Source organism: Cyrtonyx montezumae, unplaced genomic scaffold (assembly GCF_038088225.1).
Source record: "Cyrtonyx montezumae isolate F1298 unplaced genomic scaffold, pur_monq_1.0 scaffold_10, whole genome shotgun sequence".
NCBI classification, from domain to species: Eukaryota; Metazoa; Chordata; class Aves; order Galliformes; family Odontophoridae; genus Cyrtonyx; species Cyrtonyx montezumae.
Genome location: NW_027071826.1, coordinates 4,764,958 through 4,777,602, shown reverse-complemented (window position 1 = coordinate 4,777,602; position 12,645 = coordinate 4,764,958). Strand labels below are relative to the sequence as shown.

At 42.7% G+C, this 12,645-nt stretch overlaps 1 protein-coding gene across 1 annotated transcript in view; it reads left to right on the top strand.

Moving 5' to 3' along the window:
• Nucleotides 1–12,575, top strand: part of TOGARAM1 (TOG array regulator of axonemal microtubules 1) — a 36,252-nt gene extending 23,677 nt beyond the window's left edge. The window contains exons 11-22 of the mRNA XM_065748815.1: nt 1,023–1,191; nt 1,467–1,598; nt 2,323–2,476; nt 3,075–3,180; nt 3,564–3,799; nt 7,093–7,254; nt 7,748–7,874; nt 8,168–8,286; nt 9,016–9,205; nt 10,425–10,644; nt 11,226–11,312; nt 12,151–12,575. Coding sequence (XP_065604887.1) covers nt 1,023–1,191; nt 1,467–1,598; nt 2,323–2,476; nt 3,075–3,180; nt 3,564–3,799; nt 7,093–7,254; nt 7,748–7,874; nt 8,168–8,286; nt 9,016–9,205; nt 10,425–10,644; nt 11,226–11,312; nt 12,151–12,422 — 1,974 coding nt within the window. The 3' untranslated portion in view covers nt 12,423–12,575. The remainder of the gene's footprint in view (nt 1–1,022; nt 1,192–1,466; nt 1,599–2,322; nt 2,477–3,074; nt 3,181–3,563; nt 3,800–7,092; nt 7,255–7,747; nt 7,875–8,167; nt 8,287–9,015; nt 9,206–10,424; nt 10,645–11,225; nt 11,313–12,150) is intronic.
• The last annotated feature ends 70 nt before the right edge of the window (nt 12,576–12,645 follow it).

Sequence of the window (12,645 nt, the reverse complement as noted above, 5' to 3'; positions counted from 1 at the left end):
CATCAACAAAGAGAGTGCATTGGTGAGCTGTGTGGTTGGTGGTTGAGGTGGTTGGCTGTGTGCACTGTGGCTCTGACTGCTTATTTTGCAAACAGTCCTTATCTTGTGATATTTGCAGGATGTTACATCAGACCTGGAAGAATTTCCTTTAGTCAGTGTTACTTTTCTAACAGTTGTTTCATAAAGTTTGGGTTACAGTTCTGTGTGCTGTGACTTCCTGCAGTGTCTGTGCAGTTTAAATAACACAGCAGTGTGGTAGCATTTGTTGATTGTGAGCAGCATAGGTAATAAATTTCATCTTCTTAATGTGGTCCAGAGGGAACTTGTGTTTGCATCTCAAACAGGCTATTACAAACACCACCAATTACCAGTGCTGATGGCACCAAATTAAGTGAATGTGTGATCTTTAACATTTGCTGGTAGTTCAGTAATGGATTTGGGACCCATTTTCAGGGCTGTGCTGGGGCTGGAGCACAGCTCTGAACTGTGTATTTGCTGTTCTGTATCAGTTACTCCCTAAAAGTTGTTCTTCTCTGTGTAAGTGACTCTGTAACCACTGGGGGTGCAATGAGTGAGGAAAAATGGTTTCCTGCCTGACTCTGCGTGCTGATGTTGTGAGCTCATCTGTGTTAGTGCAGCGTGGGGCTCTGCACATGCACAGCCCCAGGCTGAACCTGGGTGCTTTGTAGTGGCAAATGGCAGTGCTGGAAGTTTCCATGTCACCCAAATGCTCTGAGAGGAGGGCTGCGTGCTGAAGTGGAGATAGAAAGTTTTCTTGGGGAACTGTAAGCAACATAAAGATATAAGAGGCAGGCATCAGATTGCACTGCTGCGCACCACTGCTTTTAAAGGCCTGTGGGCTTCACTGTGGGTTAGCTGGTGACAGGGAAACATTATTAGGAGACATATTAGGAAACAACACAACAGGGAAATGGCAGGCTTTTCCTTAGGAACCTTGCACGTTGTTGGGTAGCTGTGCTTTCTGTTAGATTTGGTATCACAATGTTTGTTACTTTCTGTAGATAAAAGTGACTGTGTCAAAATCTGCCCAGAATAAGATGAGGCAGAAAAAAAAAGAAAGGAAAGAACAAAGTTGCAAAGAATATCAGGAGGGCAAAGGCCTTGAAGAAAAGGGAAGAAGTCCCTGGGAAAGACAGAACCCGAACGAAGCAGAGAACGCGCCAACCAACAGTGAGCACTGTTTTTTGTATTACATTGATAATGTGCTGTTAAATGCTGCTGAAGTTGGAATTAAAGTTCTCTGCTAATTACTAGAAATGATGAATGCTCAGCATGACATAAGGTATCTCTGGATTGAATTCTGAACAGCAGGTTGTTCTTGAGTCATTTGCATTAGAGTGCAAACAGTACAGAGTAAAGCGCTTACGGCAAATGAGGATTGGAAGTAGTAGTTTTTTTCCTTCTGCTGAATTGCAATTGTTGTCATTTTGACATTTATTTTCTAGTGTTAAAGCTCTGTGGGGTTATATTGACACCGTCAAGAAGCGTGTCACTGCCATTAGAAAACGTTGCCCCAAATCCTTTGCTAAGAACGTCCAGTTTGAAGAAGACAAAATGTTCAGCCCTGCTCAGTTCTGGTAAGCTCTTGCATTACACCACATATAAAGACAGTTAAAATTTCTGGGGATGTGGAGTGGCACATTTCCAGAGTGCAGCTGTGTTTAGTACGAATTGTTTGTACAATGAATTGTCCAGGACACTTTGGGACATTACTGTGTTGGGAGCAATTGTGAAGGAGGTTGGAGTTGATCACTCTCCTTGGGAGCTATTTTCATCTAGAATTTGTTAGTGAGATGTTTGCATCTTGTGAGGGGTTTTTTCACTCAGCAGCTTCAACAACGCGAGATATTAATGGCAAATGGACTCTTCCAAATCCTTCTCCCTCCAAGGAAAACATTTCTGGGAACATCTCGTCACTGAGATGCCTTTAAAATATACAGCAGAAACCTCTTCTGAACAGATTCCTATTGCTGACAAAGGTCAGGGTTCTCAAGTGACTCTGAATTCTGCTCTGTTGTCTTGCCGTGCTGTGCTTTAGCACGCTGTGCATCTGCTTTTACATCTAGAAAAATGACTACTACATTTGTGTTCGGGACTTCTGGAGGTGATAGCTGTATGCAAAGTAGTTGATTCACATCTACTGAATGATTGAGAGCGTGGCTGGGAAAACTGTCTGTGTGAAACTTGGTCCCTTTGTAGCAGCAATCTAATTACAAAAATCTTGAGGTCTGTTTCCTCCCTGTGGGCGAATAGTTCTATTGTGATTGCACAGTGTGTTTGATAGAGTTCCTGACTTTTCAGATGAAATTTCTCTTGGGCCGCGAGGGCACTACAAGGACTGCACCCCATCGGTCACTCACAGCCCTGAGGTAATGGATCCATCAGAACTAGAGCCCTTTGCAAAGCCGGAGGCGGCCCTGACCGAAGCCCTGGCTCTGCTAGCTGACGACGACTGGTACGTGCAGACTTCTTATCTGCAACCGGGTGCACTGTGTAAGGCTTTCGTTTTGAACACCTGCTTTTAAAAGCACTGCAAGATCACAGAATCACAGAACTGCAGGGGTTGGAAGGGACCTCTAGAGATCATCAAATCCAACCCCCTGCTGAAGCAGGATAAGATGATAATAGCATCTAGGACAGTTGGACTAGATGGCCCTTAAGAATCTCTTCCAACTCCAAGGATTCTGTGAAATTAATGAATGTAACTTCAGTGCTGTAAATGGAGGCTCAATAGTTAAACTTTCAGAAATGTTTACAATACTGTCTTGTTATTTTTTGTGAAGTATGAAGCTTCACCAGTTCTCTGAGTGGTGTAATGGGGCTACGGTGCCACTACTGCAAGCAGAAGACAGAACTGAAAGAGATGAGTACGTTAAAATGGCCCTACTGCCACATAACAGACAAGGCTCACCTGGAGAGAATGTTACACGTTGCATGTCCTTGTTTTATTCTGCAATCTACCTTGCTTGCTGTTTGGTTCTTCTGAATTCTTGTTTCATTTCTTTTGCGAGACGTTTGTGAATGTTTTGAGTTTAAACCTTCTCTTTGCACAGGGAGAAGAAGATCGAAGGTCTGAACTTCATTAGATGTCTGTCTGCATACCATGCAGCTGTTCTGACTGGGAAGCTCCACGAAACGAGTTTGGCTGTGGCTCAAGAGGTTAAATTTTAGTAGCAGAATTTTTCACTGACTGTGTGTATCTGTATATATATGTATTTTATAGTCCTGAGATGCACTGAAGTGAAATGGTATGTTCATTTATGATTAGTTTTCCTCTGTCTCAGAAGGATGAGCCTATAGCTCAGCAAAGCAGCTCATACATCAGATACCGACAGCTTATTTGATTTGCTCAAGGACTGAAAGATTTACAGCGTAACTGTATAACATTTTTGAGTGCATGTATTTTAATTCTCACACATTGTGAATCAAGTTAGAAATGTATTTGCTTTTGAAGTTACTTAGGGAAATGTGAAGCTTTTCTTATTTTTACGTTTATTTTATAAACATTATTCATTGTTTGTTTGGGTTTTTCCTGTGTGCAGGTCAAGAATTTACGCTCAGGTGTTTCTCGAGCTGCTGTGGTCTGTTTAGGGGATTTGTTCACCTACCTGAGAAAGAGCATGGATCAAGAACTAGATAATACAGTAAAAGTCCTTTTGCACAAAGCTGGTGAATCCAACACATTTATAAGGGAAGAGGTAGAAAAAGCACTGAAGGCTATGGTTAATAATGTGACTCCAGCACGTGCACTTTGTTCTCTTATAAATGGAGGGCAAAGGTAATTCTTACAAAGACTTTATAAAGAACTAACTCGTTAATAGATTAAGTATATCAAATATAACCATTAAAAAGCAGTCAAAATAGGCAGCGAATGGGAAGTACGATAAGTCAGCTGTGCAAAGCTTCTGCCAGGGCATTGTTTGTTGGTGTAAATGTAAAATGTAATTCCCCCATTACTTTTTTTGCATTACCTAAAAAGTCAGCTGCTGATTTCTCCAGCATTGCTTTCTCTTTAGAAAAGTGATCTAGAACTTAACAGTTCTCTAGCTGCAGTCATCTTGGCTGATTTCATCTTGTTCTCTGTACATTGCTGCTTAATAGTATTTTTCTGTCTGCATTTAATTTCCTTTGCAGTGGTGGCGGCCTTTATTTTCTTGACTACCTCTCAGATATGACAAGCTTCCATTTCTGGTTCCGTGGTTTGTGATTCTGATCTCTAGCTCACTTCAATCTGTATCAGAAGTTATATTCTTGTCTTTCACCCTACCTGTTAAGTATGCTGTTCTGTTCTTTTATATCCTCATTTCCTGCAACGTCAAGACTTGACCGAGCCATTGTTGAGATACCATTAGGTATTTCAGTGTGTTAGCTTTATACCTACTTGTGTTTAATCTGTTGTGTGTATATCATCACTTAGATAAGAATTTCTTGTAACCTAGCCTTTCCATTAAATATTTCAGAAGCTCCATTATATATCAGTCCATAGATTTGCTGCATAGCTAGAAGCCATAAGAGTTAGTTTCGATTCAGGATGCTTTGTTTCTTATTTTGTTTCTGGGCAGGGGGGTTGAACTCAATGGTCTCTAGAGGTCCCTTCCAACCCCTACAGTTCTATGATTCTGTGAAGCTGGTTGCTTTGGAATGTACTGATAGTGTCTTCTGAAAGCCAATGAGGGCCATACTTTGAGTACTGGCACTTCAAACTGAAAGGCAAATATCTGCCTTAGTATATAGATTATTTAAGAAGCATGCCTGCACGTGGTCATGTGGGAGCATGTAAGAGCAGCAAGCTGTACCTGTGCTCTTCTTTAACTCAGAAGCCGTGTAAATGGTCCCACCACTGCTCTCTTAGGTACTCCCTCACTTTTTCACAAGTCTTTGGCTAGGCAGTGCTGCTGAGCATAGTCAGCTGAATCTGATCTCCTTGTCTTCAATGGCACGCTCAAACACACAGACACATCCTCATGAGATCTGCAAAGATCTGACCCCTTCAATTTGTGAACTCAGCGATACTCTCAGATGTTTAAGGCATCAGAATTACCTGAACTGAGTCTGAATATAATGTTTGACATGGGGATTAATTTCATCACAGCTAAGAAGCCATCAGTGCAAACACTGAGTAAATCACAGAGTACAGTGTGCGTTTGGTGCACGGCACATCGCTGTGAGCTTCACATTCTCTAGTCCTGGCTTCAGGAAATGCTGGCCTTATTGGCACCAAAGCCTGTGTGGCACACCTGAAGCTCCATGGGCAGTAACAGTGAACGTGAGAATTACCTTCCCACGTGGGAGTTTGGAGGGAAAATGGAACAGCTGTGTTTGACAGAACTGCCTGATTACAGAAATCATGTGTTCTAAATCCATTTTGTATACTTTTTGTATTCACCACATCACTGTTCAGATTCACAGGTGTGATTTTTTGTAGAACTCATAAGACCTTTTAAAGTTTACCCATTTTCTGTTTTAAGCCTACTGTGATCATAAGTATCACACTGGCAGCCCTGGGTAGGCCTATGTGCTGAGTCTTCAGCACTTACAAAACTGGCTTTGGCTTTACCAACAAGAGCAATCAAAAGCATTGTTGTTAGCTTTTATGAGATACTGCTCTAAAGACACCAGAGGCTGCTGCCAACTCACCTCACTCAGCAGATTCTCGATTCACGGTCATGCTTCCAGAGCAAGAAATTTCAAAGCCATGTTTCTTGTCTGTATGAATATTGCTTAATTGCATGAGCTGATATGCATAGGACACAATTTCCTACTGTTCTGCATGAGCAGCAGGCACTTGTGGAGAGCAGGGACTTGGTTGTACTTGGAGTTGTTAAGCCTCACAGCTGTTGTTTTCTCACCAGTAGTAGATAGACTGTTTCTGTTCTCCTTCTCCCAACTCATGAGCACTGGGGCTGCTGTACAGACATGGCTGCAGGTACTGAACTCTAGTACTGAGCTACAGAGCCAGGGAGCAGCTCAGACCATAGCTGTTAGCCAAGAACTCAGTGCAGGCTGCCAACCTGAGCTCCATTTGGAGTTGCAATGTGTTCAGCTTTAATAGACCCTGCTAGCTGTGTTTGTGCCAGATGAAGGTGCTTTGTGCAGTATAACCCCGAGATGCCTTTAATTCCAATGAGGCTGTGGTATTCCTGGTACAAAGTCCTTCTGAAACAGGAAGAGTCATTCATGAAGAATGTAGGATGGCTGTGTCAGGCTGAGAAGCTGGGGAAGCCAGTAGTGTGGATAGCAAGTCTGCTCTTTTTCTTAGCTCCTTCTCCTGGACCTGGTGTTCCTTTGGGATGATAAGCCATAGCAGTGCCTCATTTACTGTGCAGTAAAACTGTCCTTAAAAACCCAGTGATGAAATTAAAATTGGAAAACAGTAATGCTCCAAATCTGCAGAAGTGCACAGTGTGAACACGTAAGATCAGTGGGTACTGCAGGGTCTGTATACAAGATGAGTTTCCTGCACAAGTTTGAGCATTAATTCCAATCTTTCTGACTTTTACCAACATAAGAATGTAATGCCCTCTGTGTTAAAGAAAACAGGCTTCTGCACAGCTTTTAGAAGTCAGTACAATACTGCTTTATTTGATTTTAAGTTAATATAAATGATAGGGGATTCCTGTCTGAATGTGGGGCTTGTTTTACATAAAGCTGATGGAAGGAATGTGTAGTGGTGATCTTACTAAGATATTTCACAAACATTTGTAGGAAAATTGGAAAACAAATTCTCATGGAAGAAAATTGACCATCTTTAGTAATTCAAAAACTGCCCTGTAAAGGAATGAGAGGCTGCAGCTGTCCTCTAACAAGCAGGACATTGCTTTTCTTTTTCCCTTCTTTTTGGGATTCTGAGTGAATGCAGATACTTATTCCAAAGGATTATCCTATTCAATAAAGCTGCCAGTCTCTGTCTTTTCTGTAAAGCCAGGATAGGTATCTGCATGCCAGCAGTATGCTCATTGTAGATGATGATGAAGAATAAGAGTGTAGTTGTACACCATGCCTGTAGGGTGCATAAATTCTGTTGGTTAGCGACTGTGATGAGCTCTTACTAAGCAGTGGTGTTCTCTTTAGCCATCTGCATGCGGTGGTGAGAAGATGCACAGCCCAGCACATGTCAGATATTGTAGAACGTATGGGACCGGAGTGGATACTGTCTGGAACCAAAGGTGTCACTTTAGATAGGACTTTCCCTGCCATCACCAGGTTTACACTGGATAGCTCACAGCAAACAAGGTGAGTAACATCAGCAGTTAAGCTGAGCACACTAGAGATGGCTGAAATGCCTGCGTAGCTCAGTGCATGTTCCTCCACAGTGGTTGATGGCTGTTAAGATAAAGTGTGATGGGAATTACCCAAACATCTCCTGCAGCTGTGCCCACATGGCTGCAGGAAGGAGAGGGAATCCGTGCACGTACTCTTCTGGCCATGTGCCCTACCCAGGCCATGCTGGGAATCTGAGCACTGGGATCCATGCTGACTGCCACAGCTGGACTGCCCCAGCTCGATACAGCCAGTACTTGAACACTGAAGTGGAAGACTGTTGTCATTCTTCAATTTGCTCAGCTGTTGATCAGATAGTGATTGTTGACCAGAGTTTCTATCAGGGAAGATGAAACGGTGTGTGGTTACACAGATAGATAGTGATGTTTTTGCGCTTTTCTGTTTTGAAGTTATGTTTGAACAGATCAGTGCTCACAGGTGCATGTTGTGGTGTTTTGTCCTGCAGGTATTATGGTCGAAAGATGCTCTTCTGCATGATGACTCATCCTGATTTTGATAAAACACTTGAAAAGTATGTGCCAGCCAAGGATTTGCCTTACATTAAGGAGTTCGTTAACAATCTGCGTCAAAAGGTGTGTAGAAAACCTTTTTTAACAAGTGAGGAACATAAACTTGTACTGGTCGTCTTTAGGTCTAGACATTGAACCTATAGAAAATGGGAGGTGTGTAATCAAATGAAGACAGGTATTGAAATGAATGCAGTGATTGATACCTGACCCGTGCATGCCTGTGATCCTTGCAGACACACTGGATCCACTGTACTTTGCTGCTGAGCTTTGCATGGCTCTTCGACTTGCCTCTAAAGAGTCTCCAAGCACTGCAGAACGTACCAACCAACCTAACAAGTAGTTTCATCTTTGTGCAGGGTTTGGGAGAGATGCCATTAGACACACCCTCAGCAAAAGGAAAATGTTCTCATTCTGGTAATGTTGGACATTCAAGGTCATCATCTACTTCCAGAGATGCTCTCAACATCACTGACAGGTAATGATCTTCCTGAGTACTTTATCCTGTTGGTAACTGACATCTAGGAGAATAATCTCATGATGAGAAGGGAGCACAGAAAGGTTCACGACATGAGAAGAACACGAAGAAAATGAGAAAACCAGACATGTCCCAAATAAGTTCTTTCAGAGAGGGTAGTTGCTAATACTAAAGTGGCTTTGTGCATTTTGGTTAAGTTTGTTTATTGACTACCAATGAAAGTGCACACAGTGTAAGGAAGCACTTGGAGTTCGTGGCAGGTCCATCATTTCAAGATGTTGCCATCTAAGCTCTGTACAGCCAGCATGCCTAGCAGTAGCTTCAGTAAAAATGGTCTGTTTGTGCCCTTGGGCACTAAGTAGTTAGATTCTAACTGGGGATGCTGAAGATTTTACACTGTACTCTCTCCATTTCTGGTTTTCAGCTTTGGCTCCTAATAGGTCTCCTATTGATCTGAAAAGGAAAAATTAAAAGCACAAGGAACTCAAGCCAGGACAAAAAATCTGTACCTGAGAGTATGGAGTTCCCAGGGTCTGTCACTGCCTCCAGGTTTAGGGTGTATCTGTCAGGAACAGATTCCTTTCAGGCACCATCAGAATAATTAATTCTAGGCTTGATAAGATTTTGTTTGCTTTTATATTTGCCCTTATGTGGAAGGGGAATGTCTTAAGACTAAAGACTCATTTCAGCTTGCTGATGTTTGCTGACCGACTTCTTCCTTTTCCACAGAGAGACGACAGAAGCACGCAAAGTCAGTAGGAAACCAGTTCCTCGTAATTCCCTGGAAAGTGAAGAATATGTGAAGGACATGGTAGGTTTATTGAATGCAAAAGACTTCCGTGATCGAATAAATGGAATTAAGCAACTGTTATCAGATACGGAGAACAATCAAGACGTTGTTGTTGTGAACATTGTGAAGGTAAGTGTACAAAAGCTTTGCAATTAAAAAGCTTTTAACATTGCATCACAGAATTTTCTGCTAAAAATCGTGGCTTCCTCTTGCAATGAGAATATCTGATTAACAGGAAAATCCTGAGGGATGGGACAGGTGTGCTTTAAGAGGAGAGAAGTAAGCTGCAAAGGCAGTAGGGGGAACAAGTGGGAGGAGGAAGTTGGAAGCTTGCACGTGGGCAGTAGTATTTCCTGAATACTGTGTGCAGTCTTTCATGGCACTGCTAAGAAAATACCAAAGTAGGAACAGGTTCCAGACAAAGCAGGAAGGACAAATCAAGATGTGAGACACTGTCACGGACAGTTGCAGGTTTTGTTACCTTTGTTTATCCTGGAGAAAGTGGGGAAGGGTCTTTACTGTGACATAACGGCTTAGGGTAAGTCTCCTTTCCAGTAAGGGAAGAGTTCCTTTAGGAGAGAAATACTGTGGTGAGGTCCAACAGTTGTGATCTGTGAACAGTTAAAATGAAAACGAGATTGACTTTTAACAACGCAGTGCCTTTGCTGTAAATCAATAAAATACTTCTGTGAAACTTCCTGGTATCTTAACTGTGAATGTCTTTTAATTCCTTGAGATAAGATTCCTTTTGTAAAGAGGTGAAATTTAGAACAGTGGGCTTGATCTAGGAACTAGGGGATAAGCACTGTGTGAGCAAATTGTAGGAGGTTCAGACTAGATCTTTTCTGTGAAGGATACCTACTCCTAATGCCTCTGAGAGGCAAAAAAAACCCCACGTTTTAGCATCTCATTGCATATCTTATAATAATGCTTAGGGGTCATAATAATAGGGCTTATGTAATAATTACTGTAGTAGCATGTCACTGTGCTATAGGAGACAGAAGTTAAACATGTTTCAGAGATACTGCTGGGCATTCTTTTTGTGAAGTACAGCTATGTCTTGTTAAACATCACTACTTGCAAAAATCTCAGTCATCCTGAAAGTTACAGATGGTTGCTTTACTTCTGGTACATTGTAGAGCAGGGCTGGAAATTCAGATAAAATTCGTGATAAAAATAAATTGCGAGTGTTGGTCTACTAGCTAAAGAAATAACCCCAAGTATTTGCATATCAGAGCCATCTTTTGCTATGTTGAGCAATGGAAGTGCAACAAAAAAAGCAAGAAATGTAATATGCACCTCAAATATTTATGAATTCAGATGAATGTTGTCTTGGATATGTTTTCAGATCTTCGATGCTTTCAAGTCTCGCTTACACGACTCAAACAGCAAAGTCAATCAGATTGCTTTGGAGACGATGCACAAGATGATCCCATTGCTGAAAGACAATTTATCACCAGTTATCAACATGTTAGTTCCTGCCATGGTAGACAACAACCTCAACTCCAAAAATCCAGGGATCTACGCAGCTGCAACGGATGTTATTCAAGCTCTGTGTCAGCACTTAGGTAACTTACTTCCTCTTAATTTTAAAGAGTTTTAATTGTGTTATGTTTTAAATGTAAAGAGCTGCTCTTTCCAGTAATTTCCATTCAGTCATCACCTTGTGTAGTATCATTGTTTTTATTCTCATGCAAGTCACCGTAGTATTTCTGTACAGAAATACAGATAGCTAGACTTGTCCATGCTGTGTAGGTGGGTTTGTTATGTTTGTGTAGCAGGTCTGTCATCACCCAGAACCATGTCAGAATACTGAAGCTCTTAAGCAGGTCAAAGAACTAGACTCTTGGGGTTTGCATATGGCACAACTGTTTTCCTTCCTCAAGTGTGGTGGCTTTGGAGCAGAAAGTTACTACTTCCAGTAAATAAAAATGCTACATCTTACCAGACTCTCAGTGGAATTAGGGCTTGTTAAGATTAACCCTTTATGTTTATATTCCCTTAATAAATTACTTCTGTTCTTGGGGTTAATGCATCCTAGGTAAGATTCATAGTTTGTTTTTTTTTTTTCTTTTTAATTTTGTGTTTATTTCTGGGGGGTTTAATTTTCTGTTTACAATTCTTAATGTGTTTTGTTCTTTGAATTTAGACAGCTATTTACTTCTGCAGCCATTCTGCACAAAAGTCCAATTTGTGAATGGAAAAGCAAAACAAGACATCACAGAAAAACTTGCTGGTAAGGTGCTGCTTTGCTCTGCACACTTCTGTTTGTTTGTTCACCATCCTAACTACGCAAACTCCTTGTAGGATGAGGTGGTTGTGTATCTGCCACAGTGCACTGTGAGCATTAACAGTATACCAGTTGTCAGATTTTATCCCCTTATAATGCACACTGAAGCTAGTACTGACAGAAGAAAAGATGATTATTGAGAATAGAATTGCTCAGGTTGGAAAAGACCTTCAGGATCATCAAGTCCAACCACAACCAGACCATGCTGCCCCAACTCTTAACCCACTGCTAAACCATGCCCCTGAGCGCCACATCCAGGTGGATTTTAAGCACACCCAGGGATGGTGACTCCACCAGCTCCCTGTGGAGCCTGTTCCTGTGTTTAACAACCCTTTCTGTAAAGAAGTGTTTCCTGATATCCAACTTGAACCTCTCCTGGTGCAACTTGAGGCCATGTCTCCTTGCCCTGCCACTGTCACCAGTGAGAAGAGACCAACCCCGCTCTCACTGTGATCACCTTTCAGGTATTTGAAGGGAGCAGTGAGATCTCCCCTCAGCCTCCTCCTCCCCAAACCCAACAGCCCCATCTCCTTCAGTCCCTCCTCATAGGGCATATTCTCCAGGCCCTTCACCTGAAGGAGGACAGAAGGGACGTTTGTAGGGAAAGCCGGTAACTAATATTGGACCTCTCATGCTTCAGCAAAAGTTGGACAGCTTCTGTGCACAGCATTCCTTTCCTGTGAAAAGATGATCTGACATTCAGTACTTCCACACATCTCCCAAAGCAGGGGATCGCTTCTGAGTTGTACACTGTAGTGCTCCATAACCACTCTCGTTCTCGCAGATCTCGTAATGGACCTGTACCCGCGGAAGCCTCACGCAGTAGAGCAGAAGGTTTTAGCCGTCCTGTGGCACCTGCTGGGCACCATGACCAACAGCGGCTCTGTGCGTGGAGCAGGAGGAAACATCCGCGCTGCCACAGCCAAACTGTCCAAAGCACTCTTTGCACAGATGGGCCCGAGCCTGCTCACTCACGCCGCGACTCAGCCACCGCACATCAGGAGCAGTTTGGAGAAGTTTCTGGAGTCCGCCAACGAGCCGCAGACACGGGGCTGACAGATGGGGCAGATGGAGACTGCTGGGCAGCCCCAGAGTGCTGTGCTGCTGCCCTCACACAGCGCTGGGACCTGGCAGGGAACCGCGGCGGGGCCAATACTGCCTCTACAGCGCGGGGTTTGGTGTGGCAGCGGTGAAATACATGTATTACTGTTTACCAATATCCCGTTAAGTATTATTGCGCCGTGGCTGCAGCAGGCCGCCTGCAGGCTGAGCAGAACGA